General features: G+C 38.9%; 1 protein-coding gene across 4 annotated transcripts in view; it reads left to right on the top strand.

Moving 5' to 3' along the window:
* The window catches only part of LOC126889553 (stearoyl-CoA desaturase 5-like), a 185,778-nt gene extending 173,041 nt beyond the window's left edge, over positions 1-12,737 (top strand). For all 4 annotated transcript variants that reach the window (XM_050657928.1, XM_050657927.1, XM_050657930.1 and 1 more), the window contains exon 7: positions 12,489-12,737. In XM_050657928.1, coding sequence (XP_050513885.1) covers positions 12,489-12,537 — 49 coding nt within the window. In that variant the 3' untranslated portion in view covers positions 12,538-12,737. The remainder of the gene's footprint in view (positions 1-12,488) is intronic.
* The last annotated feature ends 9,070 nt before the right edge of the window (positions 12,738-21,807 follow it).

Here is a 21,807-nt window from a genome sequence, read left to right as displayed (position 1 = left end):
GCGAAAGATTGAGTTTAGATACTTGTTTTATATAAAAAAATAGTTTTTCTCTTTTTTGTAGCATGGAATGGCGCTTGGTTCTTTTTTGATAGCACTTTGGCGCTTTTGATTTATAGCACTCGCTCCGTTGTCGCTCGTACTCTAAAAATCGCGTGCGTTCGCAAAAAGCATACTTCACGAACTGTTTCATAAATAACTATTTGCGAACTTACGCGATGTATAGCATTCGCTCCGTTGCCGCTCGTGCTCTAAATATCGCGTGCGTTCGCAAAAAGCATACTTCACGAACTGTTTCATAAATAACTATTTGCGAACTTACGCAATGTATAGCACTCGCTCCGTTGTCGCTCGTGCTCTAAATATCGAGTGCGTTCGCAAAAAGCATACTTCACGAACTGTTTCATAAATAACTATTTTAACACGGTTGTAGAAAATAGTAAAATTATTTATTCTCTATATTATATTACGAGGATATGCGGTTACGTGGAAGAGCGCTTCTTAGCTGGTGTTTCTAGGAACACCATCTAAGAGCGAACGTCGCCTTTTGCTTTATTATAATTATTACTGTTTGTCTAGTTTGTATTTTTTTTGAAAAAAAAGCAATAAAGTCATTATTATTATCAGATTTAGCCATACGGCTCACACTCCCTCTAAGGGGAAAATTGACTCATCCCAGATACCTACGGTATCAAAAGGATTGAGCTCTGGTGGGACTCTTTCCGTGTTATCGAGCCCTAGGTGACTTGGTATGCAGGTGTATCTCCCAAAAATTTTCGTACACATCTGGCCGTTGCGAGTAGTACTGCTTTCTGCATGGTCTTATAAAAGATGTTCATTAAGACCCAGCTTTTTTATGCTTTCGAGGAGGGTCTTCGGAATGACTCCAGTAGTAGACATAATAATCGGTATCGTCTGGGTACTTTGCATTCTCCATTGTCTCCGTATTTGAATTTCCAGATCTCTGTACTTGGCGATCTTTTCAGTAAATTTAGTACGTAGATTATTGTTGTTAGGAATCGCCACATCAATGAGGGTTGTTTGTCTTGTTAATTTATTGACTAATACGAGATCTGGTCTATTATGCGCCACTGTTTGGTCTGTGAGCACAGTGCGGTCCCAGTATAGCTTGTAGTTGCCATCCTCAAGCATACTCTCAGGGACATATTGATAATATGGGAGATGGTCGGTTTGGAGAAGTCCCAGCTTGATAGCTATCTCCTGATGAAGGATTTTTCCCACTGCGTCATGCCGTTCCTTATACTCAGTTGCAGCAAATGCCTGGCAGCCCCCTGTAAGATGTTGGATGGTTTCTTGGGCTTAACATCCATATCTGCATCTGTCGTTTTGAACATGAGGGTCTTTGATGATATATTTCAGGTAATTTCTGGTTGGTATAACCTGATCCTGAATGGCCAGTAATGAACCCTCGGTTTCAGGGAACATCTTTCCTGATGTCAACCAGTAGTTCGACGCTATATTGTCGACATAATCTTGGCTGACCTCATTGGGATGTCGCCCGTGCAGAGGTTTACCCATCCAGGCGCGCACTTTTTCGTCCTTAGTAAGGTGGTTTATGCGAAGTTCTGCTTCCCTCAGTTTTATCGGTGTTGTGTCATCTACTGCGCAGATAGCGCGCTGTAGAGTAGATGTTTCAGCCTGCATCTGAAAATAAGATCTTAAATTAGCAATTTGTTTGTCTAATTGCTCACCTATATCCATAAGTCCTCTTCCTCCTAAATTCCGTGGTAATGTCGTTCTTTCTACTGCACTTTTTGGATGGTGTTTTTGTGCCTTTGTGAGGTGAGTTCTCACTTTTCGCTGAAGATTTTCTATGTCCGTTTTTGTCCACTTAACAATGCCAAATGAATAGCTAAGCGCGGAACATGCGTAGGTGTTTAGTGCCTTAAACAAATTTCTACTATTAAGGTGTGAGCGAAGCAGCTGTTTTACTCTTCGTATAAACTCAGTAGTTATCTCTGTTTTCATTTGTTTATGGTCAATTCTCCGCGCTTGCTTTACTCCAAGATATTTATACATATCGTTTTCACCCATGGCCTCGATGTTCTGGCCATTTTGCATATCGAATCCTCCGGGCTGTACTTTTCCTCTGACTATATTTAAAATACGGCACTTTTCTAGTCCGAAGTGCATGCTAATATCATTAGAAAAAGTTTCTACAGTTTTTAGCATCTCATCGAGTTGGTTTCGAGTGGAAGCCATTAATTTCAAATCATCCATATACAATAAATGATTAAGCTTCACCACCACATTGTTGTTATTTTTGATGCTAAAACCTACGTCTGTGGAGTTCAATAGCTGAGATAATGGGTTCATAGCTAGACAGAACCACAGTGGACTCAACGAATCTCCTTGAAACAGGCCCCGGCTTATTGCGATATTTTCAGTTTCGATGTTATTTTCACCAGGTATTTGAAGGTGAATTCTAGTCTTCCACTCCGTAATTATATGCTCTAAAAAGGTCACTATGTTATCATCGACTTTATATATTCTCAATATATCTATAAGCCATTCATGCGGCACTGAATCAAAGGCCTTCTTGTAATCAATGAAGGCAGCAAAAAGATTCCTCTTTTTGGAATATGCCTGGTTAGAAATGACTGAGTCGATGATGAGTTGTTCTTTGCAACCCATGGAACCCTTAGCGCATCCTTTCTGTTGAGGCTCTATGATATTGTTCAGAGCACAGTGTTGGTAGATACGCCGGGCTACACAGGATGTGACCAATTTGTACAAAGTTGGAAGACAAGTAATTGGGCGGTATTTGGCTGGATCTTGGGTGTTATTTTGATCCTTCGGAATTAAATAAGTGGTTCCCTGAGTTAGGAATGATGGTATATCCTGCGGATTAAAAATAACATGATTAATTAGTGCTGATAAGCATTCATGAACACTCCAAAACTTCTTGAGCCAAAAGTTTTGAACTCCGTCTGGTCCAGGAGATTTCCAGTTGTGAAGCTCTTTGATGGTATTTGAGACTTCTTCAGTAGTGAAGGGTTCGTAAAGGGTGGTAATGTAGTGTTGGCAGTTTTGTGTCGTTTCTTCTATCCATTCAGCATTGTTGTTAAGAGCAGCTGGCGTGGAAAGTTGACTTCCCCAAAACTCATGAATTTCTTCTTGGCTTGGGTAAGTCTTATCGACACGTTCTACAGTGGAATTGAGTTTTCGATAGAACGCCTTTTCAGAATTTTCAAAAAGAGCATTGTCGCTTTTGCGGTTGTTACTAACTTTGTACCTCCTTAGTCGTCCTGAATAAACGGAGAGCTTTTGTTTTAATGTGTCCAGACACTGATGGGCTGTGTTGTTTTCTGGATCATATCTTGAGTGTCTTGCGGTAGTCAGCATTATATCTTCAGCTCTTCTGATGACTTTTCTACTTGTTACACCTCGTATGTATTCTGTGACTATACCAATATCCTTACGTAATAATTCGATCTTTCCGAGCAGTCTTTTTTCCCAGGGTGCAATTCTGTTACCAGTTCTTTCGTTATTAGTAACCCGTCGTGTTCTGATCTTAACGCCCATTTCATTAGCAATTGCTGTTGCTGCACAGTAGATTAGCATGTGCAGATACTTTAATGTGTGGGCTTCTACGACATAATTGGGTAGGACTTCAGTGTTCACAATTTGTAACAGCGCACCTAGTTTCTTACAAGAGTTTATTCGTGGTAGCGGTGGTCTGCTAAGTGGGTTTGTTCCATTAAACTCTTGTACGGCACGAGCCATTTCGTTTGCTAGACTATCGCGCAACTCGTTGTTTTCCTGCTGTGTATTATCAGGTTGAGTTTCTGGCATGGGAATCTCAGGAGTCTGCTCATCGAGGATTTCATTAGGGACTTGATCTAAAACTTGTTCTTGGTTATTAATCTCCCGTTCGACTTCGCTTTTGATCGAATTGCGTCTAGTCTCTGGGATAAGGTTGTTCCTTATGATTACCCGGTATTGATCTGATACTCTTTGCTCCGATACTTGAATATCTGGGTACGTCCTGCAAAATTCGGCATACAGCTGTTGTCATTCGGCATACAGCTGTTATTATTATCCAGATTTAGCCATACGGCTCACACTCCCTCTGAGGGGAAAATTGACTCATCCCAGATACCTACGGTATCAAAAGGATTGAGCTCTGGTGGGACTCTTTCCGTGTTATCGAGCCCTAGGTGACTTGGAATGCAGGTGTATCTCCCAAAAATTTTCTTACACTTCTGGCCGTCGCAAGTAGTACAGCTTTCTGCATGGTCTTATAAATATGTTCATTGAGACCCAGCTTTTTTATGCTTTCGAGGAGGGTCTTCGGAATGACTCCAGTAGTAGACATAACAATAGGTATCGTCTGCGTACTTTGCATTCTCCATTGTCTCCGTATTTGAATTTCCAGATCTCTATACTTGGCGATCTTTTCAGTAAATTTACTACGTAAATTATTGTTGTTAGGTATCGCCACATCAATTAGTGTTGTTTGTCTTGTTAATTTATTAACTAGTACGAGATCTGGTCTATTATGTGCCACTGTTTGGTCTGTGAGCACACTGCGGTCCCAGTATAGCTTGTAGTTGCCATCCTCAAGCATACTCTCAGGAACGTATTGATAATATGGGAGATGGTCCGTTTGGAGAAGTCCCAGCTTGTTAGCTATCTCTTGATGAAGGATTTTTCCCACTGCGTCATGCCGTTCCTTGTATTCAGTTGCAGCAAATGCCTGGCAGCCCCCTGTAATATGTTGGATGGTTTCTTGGGCTTGACATCCATATCGGCATCTGTCGTTTTGAACCTGAGGGTCTTTGACGATATATTTCAGGTAATTTCTGGTTGGTATAACCTGATCCTGAATGGCCAGTAATGAACCCTCCGTTTCAGGGAACATCTTTCCTGATGTCAACCAATAGTTCGACGCTATATTGTCGACATAGTCTTGGCTAACTTCATTGGGATGTCGCCCGTGCAGAGGTTTACCCATCCAGGTGCGCAGTTTTTCGTCCTTAGTAAGGTGGTTTATGCGCATTTCTGGTTCCCTCAATTTGACCGGTGTTGTGTCATCTACTGCGCAAATTGCGCGGTGTAGAGTAGATGTCTCAGCCTGCATCTGAAAATAAGTTCTTAAATTAGCAATCTGTTTATCTAATTGCTCACCTATATCCATAAGTCCTCTTCCTCCTAAATACCGGGGTAATGTCGTTCGTTCTACTGCACTTTTAGGGTGGTGTTTTTGTGCCTTTGTGAGGTGTGTTCGTACTTTTCGCTGAAGATTTTCTATATCCTTATTATTATTATCCAGATTTAGCCATACGGCTCACACTCCCTCTAAGGGGAAATTTGACTCATCCCAGATACCTACGGTATCAAAAGGATTGAGCTCTGGTGGGACTCTTTCCGTGTTATCGAGCCCTAGGTGACTTGGTATGCAGGTGTGTCTCCCAAAAATTTTCGTACACATCTGGCCGTTGCGAGTAGTACAGCTTTCTGCATGGTCTTGTAAAGATGTTCATTTAGACCCAGCCTTTTTATGCTTTCGAGGAGGTTCTTCGGAATGACTCCAGTAGTAGATATAACAATAGGTATCATCTGGGTACTTTGCATTCTCCATTGCCTTCGTATTTGAATTTCTAGATCTCTGTACTTGGCGATCTTTTCAGTGAATTTACTACGTAGATTATTGTTGTTAGGTATCGCCACATCAATTAGTGTTGTTTGTCTTGTTAATTTATTAACTAGTACGAGATCTGGTCTATTATGTGCCACTGTTTGGTCTGTGAGCACAGTGCGGTCCCAGTATAGCTTGTAGTTGCCATCCTCAAGCATACTCTCAGGGACGTATTGATAATACGGGAGATGGTCCGTTTGGAGAAGTCCCAACTTGATAGCTATCTCTTGATGAAGGATTTTTCCCACTGCGTCATGCCGTTCCTTGTATTCAGTTGCAGCAAATGCCTGGCAGCCCCCTGTAAGATGCTGGATGGTTTCTTGGGCTTGACATCCATATCGGCATCTGTCGTTTTGAACCTGAGGGTCTTTGATGATATATTTCAGGTAGTTTCTGGTTGGTATAACCTGATCCTGAATGGCCAGTAATGAACCCTCCGTTTCAGGGAACATCTTTCTTGATGTCAACCAGTAGTTCGACGCTATATTGTCGACATAATCTTGGCTGACCTCATTGGGATGTCGCCCGTGCAAAGGTTTACCCATCCAGGCGCGCACTTTTTCGTCCTTAGTAAGGTGGTTTATGCGCAGTTCTGCTTCCCTCAGTTTGATCGGTGTTGTCATCTACTGCGCAGATAGCGCGATGTAGAGTAGATGTCTCAACCTGCATCTGAAAATAAGTTCTTAAATTAGCAATTTGTTTATCTAATTGCTCACCTATATCCATAAGTCCTCTTCCTCCTAAATACCGGGGTAATGTCGTTCGTTCTACTGCACTTTTAGGGTGGTGTTTATGTGCCTTTGTGAGGTGTGTTCGTACTTTTCGCTGAAGATTTTCTATATCCGTTTTTGTCCACTTAACAATACCAAATGAATAGCTAAGCGCGGAACAAGCGTAGGTGTTTAGTGCCTTAAACAAATTTTTACTGTTAAGCTGTGAACGAAGCAGCTGTTTTACCCTTCTTATAAACTCAGTAGTTATCTCAGTTTTCATTTGCTTATGGTCAATTTTCCGCGCCTGCTTTACTCCAAGATATTTGTACATATCGTTGTCGCCCATGGCCTCGATGTTCTGGCCATTTTGCATATCGAATCCACCGGGCTGTACCTTTCCTCTGACTATATTCAAAACACGGCACTTGTCTAGACCGAACTGCATACTAATATCATTAGAAAATGTTTCTACAGTTTTTAGCATCTCTTCCAGGTGTTCTCGAGTGGAAGCCATCAATTTCAAATCATCCATATACAACAGATGATTGAGCTTCGCTACCACAGTATTATTGCTTTTAATGCTAAAACCTGAGTCAGTGGAGTTTAATAGCTGAGAAAGGGGGTTCAAAGCTAAACAGAACCACAATGGACTCAACGAGTCTCCTTGAAATAGGCCCCGGTTGATTGCGATATTTTCGGTTTCGATATTGTTTTCACCAGGTATTTGGAGGTGAATTTTAGTCTTCCAATCTTTCATTATATGTCTTAAAAAGGTCACTATGTTATCATCTACTTTGTATATTTTCAATATATCTATTAGCCATTCATGCGGTACTGAATCAAAGGCCTTTTTATAGTCAATAAAAGCAGTAAAAAGGTTCCTTTTTTTAGTGAATGCCTGGTTAGAAATAACTGAGTCGATGATAAGCTGTTCTTTGCAACCCATGGAACCCTTAGCGCATCCTTTCTGTTGAGGCTCTATGATATTGTTTAGAGCACAGTGTTGGTAGATACGCCGGGTTACACAGGATGTGACCAATTTATACAAAGTTGGAAGACAAGTAATTGGGCGGTACTTGGATGGATCTTGGGTGTTATTTTGATCCTTGGGTATTAAATAAGTAGTTCCCTGAGTTAGAAATGATGGTATTTCCTGCGGATTAGAAATAACATGATTAATTAATGTTGATAAGCACTCATGAATACTCCAAAACTTTTTAAGCCAGAAGTTCTGAACTCCGTCTGGTCCAGGAGATTTCCAGTTATGAAGCTCTTTGATGACATTTGAGACTTCTTCAGTCGTGAATGGTTCGTAGTTAGCAGTGACGTAGTGGTGACAGTTGTGCGTCGTATCTTCTATCCAGCCAGCATTGTTGTTAAAAGCAGCTGGTGTGGAAAGTTGATTTCCCCAAAACTCATGAATTTGTTCTTGGCTTGGGTAAGACTTGTCGACACTTTCTACGGTGGAATTGAGTTTTCGGTAGAACGCCTTCTCAGAGTTCTCAAAAAGTGCATTGTCACATTTTCGGCTGTTACTAACTTTATACCTTCTTAATCGTCCTGAATAGACGGAGAGTTTTTGTTTTAATGTATCCAGACACTGTTGGGCTGTGTTATTTTCTGGATCGTATCTCGAGTGTCTTGCAGTGCTCCGCATTATTTCTTCAGCTCTTTTAATGACTTTTCTACTTTTAACACCTCTTATATATTCTGTGACTTGACCAATATCCCTACGCAGTAATTCAATTTTTCCGAGAAGTCTTTTTTCCCAGGGTGCAATTCTGTTACCAGTCCTTCCGTTATTAGTACCCCGTCGTGTTCTGATCTTAACGCCCATTACATTGGCAATTGCTGTAGCTGCACAGTAGATTAGCATATGCAGATATTCCAATGTGTGGGCTTCTACGACATAATTGGGTAGGACTTCAGTATTCACAATTTGTAACAGGGCACCTAGTTTCTTACAAGAGTTTATTCGTGGTAGCGGTGGTCTGCTAAGTGGATTTGTTCCATTAAACTCTTGTACGGCACGAGCCATTTCGTTCTCTAGACTATCGCGCAACTCGTTGTTTTCCTGCTGTGTATTGTCAGGTTGAGTTTCTGGTATGGGAATCTCAGGAATTTGCTCATCAAGGATTTCATTAGGGACTTGATCTAAAACTAGCTCTTGGTTATTAATCTCCCGTTCGACTTCGCTTTTGATCGTATTGCGTCTAGTCTCTGGGATAAGGTTGTTTCTTACGATTACCCGGTATTGATCTGATACTCTTTGCTCCGATACTTGAATATCTGGGTACTCCCTGCAAAATTCGGCATACAGCTGTTGTCTGTAGCCGATCGTTTCTTGACCGAGGTTTGTCACCTTATAATAGAAGCGCAAAATGCTTTCGTTAATGGACACAGTCCATTTCATGCGCTGCCTCGGTCGTCCCGCTTGAGTGAGCGCCGGCTGATGTTCCGGCGCAGCACCTTCAGCGAGTGGAGCTCTTGCTGTTGTTTGGCTCGCTTGTGGTTGTTGTTCTTGTTGTTGGGCTGTAGCTGTTTGTGTGACAGGGGCCCGCCTCCTCAACACCCTGCCACCGACGTCCCGCATGCTGTCACGTCCAGCGTCGGCTCCAGACGTGCCCTGGCGATCCCCAGGCAGCGGCCCTAAACATAAACTATTAGTCTCCATTCTCATGGGTGTGCATTTTATACCTACTGCCAGGTGTCAGTTTTTGTTCCACGGCAAGTATTCCTGCTGCTCTCTGGGTATTGGCGCTACGAATACCCAGAAAGAATCCCCCATTCGCAGGGGGCCGCGCCTGATAGAAGAACTGACATAAAACTCCCACAGGTTATTATTATTATTTCAGATTTAGCCATACGGCTCACACTCCCTCTAAGGGGAAAATTGACTCATCCCAGATACCTACGGTATCAAAAGGATTGAGCTCTGGTGGGACTCTTTCCGTGTTATCGAGCCCTAGGTGACTTGGAATGCAGGTGTATCTCCCAGAAATTTTCGTACGCATCTGGCCGTCGCGAGTAGTACAGCTTTCTGCATGGTCTTATAAAGATGTTCATTCAGACCCAGCTTTTTTATGCTTTCGAGGAGGGTCTTCGGAATGACTCCAGTAGTAGAAATAATAATCGGTATCGTCTGGGTACTTTGCATTCTCCATTGCCTTCGTATTTGAATTTCTAGATCTCTGTATTTGGCGATCTTTTCAGTAAATTTACTACGTAGATTATTGTTGTTAGGTATCGCCACATCAATTAGTGTTGTTTGTCTTGTTAATTTATTAACTAGTACGAGATCTGGTCTATTATGTGCCACTGTTTGGTCTGTGAGCACAGTGCGGTCCCAGTATAGCTTGTAGTTGCCATCCTCAAGCATACTCTCAGGGACGTATTGATAATACGGGAGATGGTCTGTTTGGAGAAGTCCCAGCTTGATAGCTATCTCTTGATGAAGGATTTTTGCTACTGCATCATGCCGTTCCTTGTATTCAGTTGCAGCAAATGCCTGGCAGCCCCCTGTAAGATGTTGGATGGTTTCTTGGGCTTGACATCCATATCGGCATCTGTCGTTTTGAACCTGAGGGTCTTTGATGATATATTTCAGGTAATTTCTGGTTGGTATAACCTGATCCTGAATGGCCAGTAATGAACCCTCCGTTTCAGGGAACATCTTTCCTGATGTCAACCAGTAGTTCGACGCTATATTGTCGACATAGTCTTGGCTGACCTCATTGGGATGTCGCCCGTGCAGAGGTTTACCCATCCAGGCGCGCACTTTTTCGTCCTTAGTAAGGTGGTTTATGCGCATTTCTGGTTCCCTCAGTTTGATCGGTGTTGTGTCATCTACTGCGCAGATAGCGCGATGTAGAGTAGATGTATCAGCCTGCATCTGAAAATAAGTTCTTAAATTAGCAATTTGTTTATCTAATTGCTCACCTATATCCATAAGTCCTCTTCCTCCTAGATTCCGTGGTAATGTTGTTCTTTCTACTGCACTCTTAGGATGGTGTTTTTGTGCCTTTGTGAGGTGTGTTCGCACTTTTCGCTGAAGAGCTTCTATATCTGTTTTTGTCCACTTAACAATACCAAATGAGTAGCTAAGCGCGGAACATGCGTAGGTGTTTAGTGCCTTAAACAAATTTCTACTGTTAAGGTGTGAGCGAAGCAGCTGTTTTACCCTTCGTATAAACTCAGTAGTTATCTCTGTTTTCATTTGTTTATGGTCAATTTTCCGCGCTTGCTTTACTCCAAGATATTTGTACATATCGTTTTCACCCATGGCCTCGATGTTCTGGCCATTTTGCATATCGAATCCTCCGGGCTGTACTTTTCCTCTGACTATATTTAAAATACGGCACTTGTCTAGTCCGAAGTACATACTAATATCATTAGAAAAAGTTTCTACAGTTTTTAGCATCTCGTCGAGTTGGTTTCGAGTGGAAGCCATTAATTTCAAATCATCCATGTACAATAAATGATTAAGCTTCGCCACCACATTGTTGTTATTTTTGATGCTAAAACCTGCATCTGTGGAGTTCAATAGCTGAGATAGTGGGTTCATAGCTAGACAGAACCACAGAGGACTCAACGAATCTCCTTGAAACAGGCCCCGGCTGATTGCGATATTTTCAGTTTCGATGTTACTTTCACCAGGTATTTGAAGGTGAATTCTAGTTTTCCACTCTGTCATTATATGTTGTAAAAAGGTCACTATATTATCATCGACTTTATATATTCTCATTATATCTATAAGCCATTCATGCGGCACTGAATCAAAGGCCTTCTTGTAATCAATAAAAGCAGTAAATAGGTTCCTCTTTTTGGAATATGCTTGATTAGAAATGACTGAGTCGATGATAAGTTGTTCTTTGCAGCCCATGGAACCCTTAGCGCATCCTTTCTGTTGAGGCTCTATGATATTGTTCAGCGCACAGTGTTGGTAGATACGCCGGGCTACATAGGATGTGACCAATTTATACAAAGTTGGAAGACAAGTAATTGGGCGGTATTTTGCTGGATCTTGGGTGTTATTTTGATCCTTCGGTATTAAATAAGTGGTTCCCTGAGTTAGGAATGATGGTATATCCTGCGGATTAGAAATAACATAATTAATTAGTGTTGATAAGCATTCATGAGCACTCCAAAACTTCTTGAGCCAAAAGTTTTGAACTCCGTCTGGTCCAGGAGATTTCCAGTTATGAAGCTCTTTGATGATATTTGAGACTTCTTCAGTGGTGAAGGGTTCGTAGAGAGTAGTAGTGTAGTGTTGGCAGTTCTGTGCCGTATCTTCGATCCATCCAGCATTGTTGTTAAGAGCAGCTGGTGTGGAAAGTTGATTTCCCCAAAACTCATGAATTTCTTCTTGGCTTGGATAAGACTTATCGAGATTTTCTACGGTGGAATTGAGTTTTCGATAGAACGCCTTCTCAGCAGTCTCAAAAAGGGCATTGTCGGATTTTCGGTTGTTACTCACTTTGTACCTTCTTATTCGTCCTGAATAAACGGAGAGTCTTTGTTTTAACGTATCCAGGCACTGTTGGGCTGTGTTGTTTTCTGGATCGTATCTTGAGTGTCTTGCAGTATTCCGTATTATTTCTTCAGCTCTCCTGATGACTCTTGTACTTCTTACACCTCGTATATATTCTGTGACTCGACCAATATCCCTACGCAGCAATTCAATCTTTCCGAGCAGTCTTTTTTCCCAGGGTGCAATTCTGCTACCAGTCCTTTCGTTATTAGTACCCCGTCGTGTTCTGATCTTAATGCCCATTACATTAGCAATTGCTGTTGCTGCACAGTAGATTAGCATGTGCAGATACTCTAATGTGTGGGCTTCTACGACATAATTGGGTAGGACTTCAGTGTTCACAATTTGTAACAGCACACCTAGTCTCTTACAAGAGTTTATTCGTGGTAGCGGTGGTCTGCTAAGTGGGTTTGTTCCATTATTATTTGTTCCATTATTATTATTATTATTATTATTATTATTATATCGAGTTATCGTTCCGGACAAACTGCGTTTCCGCTTGACGTGCCGTCTTAGCCCGTTATTAGATAAGATAATTTTTTTTGTTATGGTAGGGAAAGTGCTATAATTTTTGTTTGCTTTTTAGGATCATCGAAGGCAAAAATCAAGCAAATGGCCACACCAAATTACGCTGATGTTTTCCAAATTAATTATGTTTTTATTGTGGTTATCATTAATGCCCACAGATTAAGATTAGACTCAGACATTAACTAAATGATGTCCAATAAAAAATAAGCACTGAAATTTATTGTTGAGTTTAAATAATCCCGTTTTTGTTAAGTTTATGTACATTTTTAATAAGTAAACAATTAAATGCAATTTTGTTGAAGATTAATTTTTGTTATCTAAATCTTAATTAAAACATAACTTTTTTTCCCATTTTCTACCATTCCCAAACACTTGTGTTTGAGAGTTTCTATTTTACGATAGATGAGAACTAATGAGGTTTTGGGAAAACAGATTACAAAAAAACGAGAAAAATTAAAAAAGCAATACATCTTTAGAAAATTAATCGTGTTCCTGACCATGCAAGGATACCTGCAGAACTCCCAAAATGTTCTGAAACTGCTTTTTTGTGGCGTGGTAGTTTGCCAGACTACCAAAGAAAAATATTAACACTACACTACAAGCGGACATTACACCCATACAAGGTTTCAACAATTATTCTCAAAAAATGTGATTCTCAGAAGAATTTGCAGCAGGATGGGTTCTCATTGTAGCAGACTGTCAAAGTTAATCCTATGTAATACAGCTTTTAGCATATAACATAACATCTTTTATCAAAACTACCCGCAATTCTTGCAAAAACGAGCAGAAATAGATTATAATTACAACAAAATGCTAGTCAGTTTTGATAATTTTCACCAATGTACCATTGGAAATAACTTGAAAAATAATAAGAGGCAAATTAGAAAGGGGTGATGCATTGACAATAAAAATCAAACTGAATGTATCAGTGATACTAACACTTTCCACAAATACATATAGACGAGGGCATTTAGCACAAAATAAATAAATTTTTAAATACAGCACCTAGAGACTTGCAGTTTTTTGCATTATGTTTAGGATGACGTCAGGAAAAAAGTCTGCTATTCAAAAATGGGTGGAAATGCATAATTGCACTGTAAAGTGGATGAAATGCATCCAAAATTGCATAAATATAAAAATAAAGTCAAAATAAGTATACTTAGGAACAAAATTTATTATTTGGGGGGTTTTTGTGGTCACTCAATACGATTGCGCAATCTGAACTGACTCCCGGATCACCTGGTGCCCAAGGTCAGTGCAAGAAACGTCATCTTCTGGAGTTTCGATGGTTTTCGGCGTTAAATCGATGCAAACGGATTACTCACGTGTTTTAGGGATCACTAAGTACTAATATGCCATCAGAATTGACCTCCGGAGTACCTGGTGCCCAGGGTCGCTACTAAGGCACGTCATCTTCTGGAGTTTCGAGGGATTTCGGCACTAAATTGATGCATCTGGACTATTCGGGGGGTTTTTGAGGTGGTTAAACACGAATATGCCATCAGAAGAGACCTCTGGATCACCTGGTGCCCAAGGTCACTGCAAGGGAGGTCATCTTCTGGACTTTCGAGGGCTTTCGGTATTAAATTGGTGCAAACGGATTACTCGGGGGTTTTTGAGGTCGCCAAACCTGAATTGAATTCATTCCGGAGTACCTGGTGCCCGGGATCGCTACTAAGGCACGTAATCTTCTGGAGTTTCGAGTGTTTTCAGCATTAAATTGATGTAAACGGATTACTCACGGTTTTTTTGGTGTCGGTAAACACGAATATGCCATCAGAATTACCCTTCGGAGTACTTGGTGCCCAGGGTCGCTACTAAGGCACGTCATCTTCTGGGGTTTCGAGGGATTTTGGCATTTAATTAATGCAAATAGATTACTGGAGGGTTCTTGATGTAGCTTACCATGAATATGCCATCAGAACCGACCCACTGTGCACCTGGAGCCCAAGGTCACTGCAATAGACGTCATCTTCTGGAGTTTTTAGGGATTTTGTCATTAAATTGAAAAAAATGGGTTACTTGGGGGTTTTTGAGCTGTTAGACACGAATACGCTATCAAAACAGACCACCGGATCCCCTGGTGCAAAAGATTACAGCAAGGGACGTCATCTTCTGAAGTTTCGAGGGACTTCGGTATTAAATTGATGCAAACGGATCACTTACGTGTTTTTGGGGTCGCTAAACATGAATATATCATCATAATTGAACTTCAGAATACTTGGTGCACAGGGTCGCTACTAGGATACATGATCTTGTGGGGTTTCGAGGGCTTTCGGCATTTAATTGAAGCAACTGGATTACTGGAGGGTTTTTGAGGACGCTAAACATGAATATGCTATCACAACGGGCCCTCTGTGCACCTGGTGCCCAAGGGACGTCATCATCTAAAGTTTTAAGGAATTTCGGCATTAAATTGATGAAAATAAATTACTTGGGGGTTTTTGAGGTCGGTAAACACTAACAACATGTGGTCAACTACCGACCACAGATCACCGACTAGTGATCTTTAAAATTTTAAGACATCGACTTAATGTCCACTACTTTTTAATATAGAATGTAAAATAATGTAACTTAGAGGTTTTTACACCTATTGAAGTGGCTAGTTACAATTACTTGTGCACTGGATATAAGTAACCACATTTTCTAATTTTTTTCAACTGTCAAAATTTAACCCTTTTGCTTTTTAATCTTAGTGGTTCACTTATTTGCAGGTTTACACTGATGATGGTCAGTTTGACCGAAAACGTTTTGTACTTCCACTCCCTTGTGGATAAATTTTAAGAATTTTAATAAATGCATATGCCTACATACAACAGAAGTGTCTACTTCATTGCACGTTGTCAAAAATTAATCCATTTTTCATCAATTTAGTACCGAAAACTCTCGAAACTCCAAAAGATAGCGTGCTTTAGGCACCAGGTGCTTCGATGTCTGTTCTGATGGCGTTTTCGTGTTCAGGTACCCCAGGAACCGATGAGTAATCCGTTTTCATCAATTTAGTACCGAAAACACTCGAAAATCCAGAAGATGGCCTGACTTAGACACCAGATGCTGCGTGGGTTGGGTGTGATGGCATATTCATGTTCAGCAACACCACAAACTCAAGAGTAATCGGTTTGCACTAATCTAGTATCGAAAACTATCGTAACTACAGAAGATAACGTGCCTTAGGCACCAAGTGCTCCGGTGTATGTTCTGATGGGGTATTTATGTTCAGAAATAGCAAAAACCCATGAGTAATCCATTTGCATCAATTAAGTACCGAAAACCCTCGAAACTCCAGAAGATGACGTGCCCTAGCTACCAGGTGCTCTGGTGTCTGTTCTGATGACGCAATCGTGTTCAACAGCTCCAAAATCCGACTAGTAAGTAATCCGTTTGCATCAATTGAATGCCGAAAACCCTCGGAACTTCAGAAGATGACCTGCCTTAGGCCCCAGGTGCTCCGAGGATGAGATCTGATGTCGTATTCGCGTTCAGCAACCCCAAAAATCTATGAGTAATCCGTTTGCATCAATTTAGACCGAAGACTCTGGAAGCTCCAGAAGATGACGCCCTTAGCAATAACCTTGGGCACCAGGTCTCCGGGATTCGGTTCTGATGGCATATTCGTATTTAGCGACCTCAAGAACCGATCAGAAATCCATTTGCATTAATTTAATGACGAAATTTCTCGAAACTCCAGAAGATGACGTCCCTTGCAGTGACCCTGTGCACCAGGTGCTCTATGGGTCTGTTCTAATGGCATATTCGTCTTTAACGGCCTCAGCAACCCCCCGAGTAATCCATTTGCATCCATTTTATGCCGAAAACCCTCGAAACTCCAGAAGATGACGTGCCCTAGAAGCTATCCTGGCCACCAGATTCTTTGGAGTTCAATTCTGATATCATATTCTGTTTAGCAACTTCAAAAACACGTAAGTAATCCGTTTGCATCAATTTATTACCGAAAGACCTCGAAACTCCAGAAGAGGACGCCCCTTGCAGTGAGCTTGGGCTCCAGGTGCACAGGGAGTCGGTGTTGATGGCATATTCGTGTTTAGCGACTTCAAAAACCTGTAAGTAATCCATTTGCATCAATTTGACACTGAAAGCCCTCGGGACTCCAGAAGATGACGTCCGTTACAGTGGCCTTGGGCACCAGGTGATCCTAAGGTCTATCCTGATGGCATCTTCGTGTTTAACCACCTCAAAAACCCCGAGAGTAGTCCAGTTACACCAATTTAGTGCCGAAATCCCTCAAAACTCCAGAAGATGACGTGCCTTAGTAGCGAACCTGGGCAACAGGTACTCCGGAGGTCAATTGTGATATCATATTCGTATTTAGCGACCCCTAAAACCCGCGAGTAATCCGTTTGCATCGATTTAATGCAGAAAACCATGGAAACTCTAGAAGATGACTTCTCTTGTCGTGACCTTGGGCACCAGGTGATCCGGGGCATGATGGCGTAATCGTATTCAGTGACCCTAAAAACCCCCCAAATAATAAATTTTGTTTCTTAATATACTGATTTTGACTTTATTTTTATATTTATGCAATTTTGGATGCATTGTATGCACTTTACAGTGCAATTATGCATTTCCACCCATTTTTGAATAGTAGACTTTTTTCCTGACGTCATCCTGAGTATAATGCAAAAAACTGCAAGTCTCTAGGTGCTGTATTTAAAAATTTATTTATTCGGGTGTTTTTAGTGCTAAGTGTCCTGGTCTAATAATACTTGTTTTCAATTAATTAATGATTTATACAGGGTGTTTCATTGGGAAAAGGAAATACTCGAATGGTGAATAGAGGTCACTGAGGCGATTCTAGATGTACTACATTTATTGCCTCACCGATTTTTATAACCGAGTTACAGGGTGTTTGATCGACCCTGTATATTTTTTTGATATTTGGTACACATATATCTCATTTGTACATGGACCTATAAATAAAGACTATCTTTATTTATACATCCATGCATTTATATCGGAAAACCACCCAACCACTAATCACAAGAAAAATCCAGGTCTGGACTAAAAAAAAATAAATTCATTGTGATTTTGAAACAACACCCTGTATATTGAAATTTTCAAAATCCGTTTGCATATTTGAACAAAGCACAAAAAGCTAAGTTTAATGTTTCACTTCAATTTTTTGGTCAGACAATTTAATGACTTTAATTTTGAAATTATATTGAAATTTTTAAGAACTTGTGAGATGAAAAAGCAGATAATAACTTTTAATAATAAATTAATAAAGTTAATAAACAAATACTCATTTTAAAAATAATCAATAGTTATTTATTGAATTGGAACGAACCATTTAGTAATCACAATAAAAATCCAGGTCCGAATTAACAAAAAAAAAAAACAAAAAGTAATTGTAACCTTTAAACAACCTTTATATTAAAATTTTTAAAATCAGTTTGCACATTTGAAAAGGGCACAAGAAACTCAGTTCATACCTAGGTTTGCTTTAATTTTTTGCCAGTAAATTTAATGAATTTAATTATGATATTAAATATATTGAAATTTCTAAGAGCTCTGAAATTAAAAAGCAGGTTTTAAATCACTTTTAATAATAAATTATTAAAGTTAATGAATAAATACTCATTTTAAACATAATCAATAATCATTTACTACATTGGAACGACCTATTTACTAATCACAAGAAAAATTCAGGTCCGGATTAACAAAAAAATATAATTTCCTTGTGGCATTTTTATAATGAAGTATTTTCTATGGGAAATAAGCCACAATTTTACTAAAAAATGAATTTATTAACGTTGGAATTTTTTATGATGGAATCTCTAACGCGAGAATTTTACTGTCATCGTTGCATTTGGTTGTCTTTTTAAAGACAGATCACATGCTATGATTTTTTTGCGACGGATATTCTTGAGTTGGGATTGATTTCATGTAATCGAATGAACTATCTTTTAGTAAAGTCGTCCCAGGAACGCAACTCATAAATATTGGCAATATAATTTTAAAGTCTTCTACTTTAAAATCTTAAAGTCTTCTACTTTAAAATGTATAATATACGTCTGAATTGCCTATATAAATGAGTCAAAGTAAATAAATAATTAGAAGAATTTTTTTACTTAGCAACAATATTTTTGTTTATTTTAATAGTATTTTGTATTTTGACAACGAAACCTGATTTGGGCTTCGAAACGTTAATAAATTCATTTTTTAGTAAAATTGTGGCTCATTTCCCATAGAAAATACTTAATTAAAAAAATATAAAGTAATAGCCACCTCGAAAAAACACCCTGTATATTGAAATTTTCAAAATCCGTTTGAACATTTGAAAAGAGCACAAAAACTAAGTTTAATAGTACGCTAAAATTTCGGCATACAAAATTAAAGTAATTAAATTGTCTGTGCAAAAAATGGAAGCGAACCAATAAACTTATTTTTCTGTGTTCTTTTCAAATGTTCGAACGGAGTTTGAAAATTTCAATAGATATACAGGGTGTTGTTTCAAGGTCACTTTTACTTTATATTTTTTTTTGTTAATCGGGACCTGTATTTATGTTGCGATTAGTATGTGGGTCGTTCCAATGTAGTAAATAAGTATTGATTATTTTTAAAATGAGTATTTAGTCGTTAAGTTTATTAATTTGTTATTAAAAGTTAATAATACCTGCTTTTTAATCTCAGAGTTCTTAAAAATTTCATTATAGTTTCAAAATTAAAGTAATTAGGTTGTCTGGCCCAAAAATTTGAGCGAATCATTAAACTTAATTTTATGTGCTCTTTTCAAATATGCAAACGGATTTTAAAAAGTTCAATGTACAGGGTGTTGTTTCAAGGTCACAATTAATTTATAGTTTTTTAGCACGCACCTGGATTTTTCTTGTAATTAGTAGTTGGATGGTTTGGGTTGGAACAATCCTTAGAGATAAGAATGACATGCCTTCGTGGTTTAATAAACTAACCAAAGTTCAGTACACTAGGTACGACATCTATATGAAATAAAGGAACATATTTCTTTGGTATACAAAGAAATCTCCCCAGTAGCGGACGTGAAAATGTGAATTCAAAGTCTTCATAACGACGATGAAACGGCATAAGAGACCATTTTGTCTCACATATATGCCTACAAAGCCACGTTATTCGCCACACATTCGTCAAGTACGGAGAAACCGTGATAAGAGAAAATCGGCGATTGCATTCTATTTCACTCTGAACACCATCGACGAAAAACAACAATGTTAAAAGCAACAGATCTAGAAGAGACTGGACCATCGGTTTACAAATTCACATAATATAACAGGTGAATTTATCAATATCAAGCCTATCAGGAACATAACTGCTGTATAAAAAGTGAATGTAAAAAACTGCCACAGAGTTTCTTTTTGATTCGTAACATTAACGTTGATTATGAAATTTGCACTTTGTAAAGTTTATGGATGTGTATAAAACTGATTTTAAAATAAGGAAAGTGAAAAACATCACATAAAAAAATACACAGCCAACATGTAGAAATAACACAGTTGTGTTATTACAAACAATATTATTATAAACAATGAGGGTACTGAGTATAAGCACTGTTATAATAATAAATGATACTGATGTTGACTAACGGAATGACAGTTAGTCATCGTCAAGTTTTAAAAACTTATTTTTAACACATATATTCAAAAATTAAACACAAAATATCTGTCTGCCATTTTCACGCAGCCGATCGGGTACTCGACAAGAGACTGAAGAGACGGCGAAAAGCGCAAGTAGTTCAAAAGATGACCGGCGTAATAATATTTAAAAACGGAAATGTCTAATCAACCACAGGAACGTAAAGCAGTAATAAAACACGGGGCCGTACACCACTAGACTTTTGTTAAAAGACAAACAGAAAAACATCTGGGAAATCATCCAAATTAGCAACATACAAAAATAAGGTATAGTCTCATGGTTATTAAGTTAAGATGGTGCTTATTACGAGACTAACATTTTCTTAAAAAATTTCGCCCCGGAACCCCACTTTCATCCCTTTAAAGGGGGTAATTTGTGGTTTTTGCGAAACGTAGCCCTTCCTGTACGTTTTACAAAAAATTTTCTGAATAGTAAAATGAAGAGGACTATATTTCCTACTATTTATTTCCCGACAGCCTAAATATATCTATCACGCACCGTTTAGCGGGGGTGCCGCCCCAAAGTTGACAAATTTTTAAAAAAGATATTCTTAAAAAATTATTTTTTAATAACTGTAATGAAAATTAAGAAGAAACCCTACGGCCATTAATCACAAATAGGTGGCTGATTTTTTGGTATAGGTTTCATTTAAGGCAATTGCAAATTTTTTAATTACTGGGTGATAAATTTTAGAAAACCGCTTTTTATGCCACCTGAACCGCCTATGCTAGAGTAAAAAAACTTTCAGCGATTATCTATGTACTGGTGTTATTTACAAATTTTTATAATGCACCTCCATTTTTTTCCGGAACCACCCCAAAAAAAGAAGAATTAATAAAGAAAGTGATATTTTTGGAATCTTTCACAAACCATGCCATTTATTAAAATGCTTCATATATTATTATGTGTACGTTCTTATTATCCATGCATGGACACCAAAAGCAATTTCTTGATGCAACCCCTGTAGCCAAAAACAAATTAATAAAGGCGGGAGTTGAAAATTTTTTTTTGCTTTTTGGCCCATATGGACATATGCTCCATCAATAGGGTTTTTCTTAAATATATATGATTATTGCAACATCCCTGCGGAAAGTACCCCTATCATTGAAAATAAACTGCAGAAACTACTCCTATCCCTTAAAGAGCATGTTTTTACGATTTTCTCATTACATATGCATTTTTTTAAATAAAACTTATACAGGATTAAAGACCACTATTTTCTCTACAAATAAGGTTCTATGCATTTTTTTTTCGTATAATCAACCGTTACCTCACAGTGGCGCAGTAAACCTCAGAAATGCTTTGGCGGGCTCCAGATATTGTTTTTTTTTTCGTCAGCTATTTATTTTATTGATAACGTACTTATGGAAAATAAAAGAACACACTGTCTGCTACACCTTATGACTTATGCATATTTTATTTTCTTTGCACCCTAAAGCTACAGTGGCGGCCAAAATCAATTTTTGATTATTTTCTTTATTAATTCTCCTTTTTTTGGGGTGGTTTCGGGGAAAATATGGAGGTGTGTTATACCAATTTGTAAATAACACCAGTACGTGGCTAATCGCTGAAAGTTTTTTTACTCTAACGTAGGCGGTTCAGATGGTATATAAAAAGGGGTTTTTTAAAATGTATCACCCGGTGATTAAAACAATTGCAATTACCCTTAAATGAAACCTATACCAAAAAATCAGCCACTTATTTGTGATTAATTGCCGCAGAGTTTCTTCTTAATTTTCATTACGGTTAGG

Source organism: Diabrotica virgifera, chromosome 8, assembly GCF_917563875.1.
Source record: "Diabrotica virgifera virgifera chromosome 8, PGI_DIABVI_V3a".
Classification (NCBI taxonomy): Eukaryota; Metazoa; Arthropoda; class Insecta; order Coleoptera; family Chrysomelidae; genus Diabrotica; species Diabrotica virgifera.
The sequence above is the reverse complement of the archived record's forward strand: the minus strand, read 5'-3'. Positions and strand labels throughout refer to the sequence as shown.